We start from the raw sequence: 3,907 nt of genomic DNA, 5'->3' as shown, positions 1-3,907 counted from the left end.
AGGTCATCCTGCACTCTCTTCCAACCTTCTTCTCTTTTTTTTATCTCTCTCCCTTAACCCTTCTTATTTTTTTGTTGCCTGGTCATGGAATTTTTTAAACCTGGGAGGCAAGATTCACCATCCCTGAACCCATCCCCTACGATTACCCCCTAAACGATCGCACATGTTAGACTCAGTGCGGCCCGTGCATGCGCCAGAATTTGATGAAAAACTGTACACAAATGGATCCATGAGTGTCGTCGGGGGTTGGTCAGTCAGGGAGCTTAGTTAATAAGCGCTATGACTGACCAATCCTTATGACGATCATTGGTGCGGTGGTCACGGTACTGTGTCCGTTTAGGGGGTGATCCTGGACAGCATGGGTTAGAATCCTGGCCGGGTCAAAGAGTTCTTAGTGATATATGGCTTGCGCGTTCATGCAACTTTCTCACACACACACACACACACACACATATATATATATATATATATATATATATATATATATATATATATATATATATATATATATATATATATATATATATATATATATATCCATTACAAATTATTTTTATTAGAAACATGCAATAATTACAAAATAAATGCTTCTATACCTCCCCCATTCAGATTTATAGCGCCTCCTCGACCCAGGATAGTGACGAAGTGACCGCGAGCCTCCCTCACCTTCCTAGCAAAGGACGCCATAATCAACTTAGACAACAAAGTCACTCTATAGATCAGGCCATGACCTCCATTTACAGCCGCATCAGAGAAGCAACCTCAACCACCTGTCAAATGTCAACTACAAAACCCTACAGCAATACAGACTCACCTGGAAAATCAGGAGGAAAATGACCGAATGCCAACAAGTCCGCCTCCGTCACCAGCGAACAGGTTCTGCGAGGTTTTATCGCCCCATCGCCCTCCTGGAAACGATAAGTAAATATTTCGAGAAAAAAAATTAATAAGTCGCCTTTATTATATGAAATATAACAACTTTTCCACAGAAAACCAGTTTGGATTTAGGAGCCACCGATCAACCCAGCACGCGATCCGTACCACATAACCCGCTGTTTCAACTATCCGTCAACAGAACCATATTGCATTAAGAGCAATAAGAGATGTAAACGAGGTCTTCGACAGCCTCTGGCACGACTTCTTGTGTACATATTTGTTGACACCCCAGCCCAAAACCTGTTACCTCCTTCAACTAATAAGGAACTTCTTGAAAATAACAGCCGGATTGCTGCATGCTTTAGCCGTAAATACACCTTCAATCTAACAGCTAGTGTTCCACAAGGCTCTTGTCTAAGCCCAGTATTAAACAAAATTTTTGTTAACGACGTCTCTCAACCCAAGTACATACACACTGTCATCAACCAGCATGCAGACGACGTCACCCACGCCATAACGTCCTCCCCCAAGGGTTACCTTGAGGTGCTTCCGGGGCTTAGCGTCCCCGCGGCCCGGTCGTCGACCAGGCCGGTGCAAACAAACACGCCACAATCACTAGACAAGTGAATGTAGAGTTCTCCCTAACAACACACTGAGCAAGAAAATTGTGGGTTACCTGGACCCCGGAATAGATTCACATTAGCACAATTGGATGTATATCATATATAATAGAAAACGAAGGAGCGGTTCAGAATCAGGAGAGTGCCAATAGCCATTACAAATTCCAATACCGTTCTTGGCGGCAACTTCAACAGACTCCTAAACTCAACCCAATACGTCTAGGAAAAAAAAAACGGAATTAACAAGAAGTTCCATGGCGAGGCTCTACCAGTCCAGACAAGTTCCAACTCAAGTAATGCTCCACCAATACAAAATGGTCATTAGACCAATACTGGAATACCAACACGTCCCTCCTCCACAGTACCACCAATACCAACAAGTTGAAGATCCAGCGAATCCAAAAATTGCAGACTATTAGCACCAGACTCAGCCAACCCAGGAAAACAATCCTACAGTATGATACACCATTATATTCTAAATAGAAAGACCCCATATTGAAGGGAAGGGAACTATCAGGAGCTCCAGCTTACACTGGAGCGTGACAGCTCAAGACTGGAGCGTGACAGCTCACAATGGAGCGTGACAGCTCAAGACTGGAGCGTGACAGCTCAAGACTGGAGCGTGACAGCTCAAGACTGGAGCGTGACAGCTCAAGACTGGAGCGTGACAGCTCAAGACTGGAGCGTGACAGCTCAACACTGGAGCGTGACAGCTCAACACTGGAGCGTGACATCTCAACACTGGATCGTGACCCCTCAACACTGGAGCGTGACAACTCAACACTGGAGCGTGACAGCTCAACACTGGAGCGTGACAGCTCAACACTGGAGCGTGACAGCTCACACTGGAGCGTGACAGCTCAACACTGGAGCGTGACAGCTCAACACTAGAGCGTGACAGCTCAACACTGGAGCGTGACAGCTCAACACTGGAGCGTGACAGCTCAACACTGGAGCGTGACAGCTCAACACTTGAGCGTGACAGCTCACACTGGAGCGTGACAGCTCAACACTGGAGCCTGACAGCTCAACACTGGAGCCTGACAGCTCAACACTAGAGCCTGACAGCTCAACACTGGAGCGTGACAGCTCAACACTGGAGCGTGACAGCTCACACTGGAGCGTGACACGTCAGAGCCAATTAAGAACAAATTTCCTTTATCAATGTACATTCTTCCTAGAAAATGGACACTTTACAGTGTGTGGAGATATTACATGGGGTGAAGATAGTACAATGGGTGAAGATAGTACAATGGGTGAAGATAGTACAAGGGGTGAAGATAGTACAATGGGTGAAGATAGTACAATGGATGAAGATAGTACAATGGGTGAAGATAGTATAAGGGGTGAAGATAGTACAATGGGTGAAGATAGTACAATGGGTAAAGATAGTACAATGGGTGAAGATAGTACAAGGGGTGAATATAGTACAATGGGTGAAGATAGTACAATGGGTGAAGATAGTACAATGGGTGAAGATAGTACAATGGGTAAAGATAGTACAATGGGTGAAGATAGTACAATGGGTGAAGATAGTACAATGGGTGAAGATAGTACAATGGGTGAAGATAGTACAATGGGTGAAGATAGTACAATGGGTGAAGATAGTACAATGGGTTAAGATAGTACAATGGGTGAAGATAGTACAATGGGTGAAGATAGTACAATGGGTGAAGATAGTACAAGGCGTGAAGGTAGTACAAGGAGTGAAGATAATGATGCGCACATCACGTAACACTCGGCGCGTGAAGGAGAAGAACGATCAGGAGAAAAGTAGAGACTACGGGCTCACCATAGCCCGTGCTACTTGGAACTATTTGTTCCGGGTGGCGAATATTAAACAGCAACAACAACAGATCAAGAGAAAGCGCCAAGCCATTACGACTTTATAGACCTGGAAGAAATAACCGATTTAGGACAGACCGGGATTCGACCGGGGTGGGGTGGGGGAGTTAAGGAATGTTGCCCAACCACTTGGACGGAAGGAGATTGAACGCCGTTCCACATGAAACTAGACCGTCGCTCTACCGTCCAACCCCAAACGGTTGGACTCTGCGCTTGAGATGCAGTTTTGGGACAAGTATCTATAAGGATAATTTTCAGACACTGCAATTTAATTGTCTAACTGTGGTGGTAATCATTCGCCTCTGACCTGCATGATATTATTTTATAATTATAATTTTCTACCACAGACGTGGCCACGCATTTCCAATGCTAATCAACATATATTTATTTTCTTCAGTCCTCCATGGAGAGGGTAGATATATTAAATATATCTGCACGATTGTTGTTGTTGTTTTAGATTCAGCTACTCGGAACAAAAAGTTCCAAGTAGCACGGGCTATGGTGAGCCCGTTGTGAACTTACCTGGCCCAGGAGCAGGGCTGCATCTTGTGATCTGCCCGAGGTGT

At 44.9% G+C, this 3,907-nt stretch overlaps 1 protein-coding gene across 1 annotated transcript; it reads left to right on the top strand.

Moving 5' to 3' along the window:
• The first annotated feature begins 2,730 nt into the window (after positions 1–2,730).
• Positions 2,731–3,117, top strand: LOC123775160 (seminal vesicle major clotting proteins-like). Its single transcript, XM_045725008.2, has one exon. It carries the CDS (start codon positions 2,731–2,733, stop codon positions 3,115–3,117), a length of 387 nt encoding a protein of 128 aa, XP_045580964.2.
• Positions 3,118–3,907: the final 790 nt, after the last annotated feature.

The sequence above is a fragment of the Procambarus clarkii genome, chromosome 1 (genome assembly GCF_040958095.1).
Source record: "Procambarus clarkii isolate CNS0578487 chromosome 1, FALCON_Pclarkii_2.0, whole genome shotgun sequence".
Taxonomy (NCBI): Eukaryota; Metazoa; Arthropoda; class Malacostraca; order Decapoda; family Cambaridae; genus Procambarus; species Procambarus clarkii.
This window is presented reverse-complemented; position numbering and strand designations above follow the sequence as displayed.

Coding starts and splice junctions, on each gene's coding strand:
- LOC123775160 (XM_045725008.2), top strand. CDS start 2,731: ATGGGTGAAGATAGTACAATGGGTGAAGATAGTACAAGGGGTGAAGAT.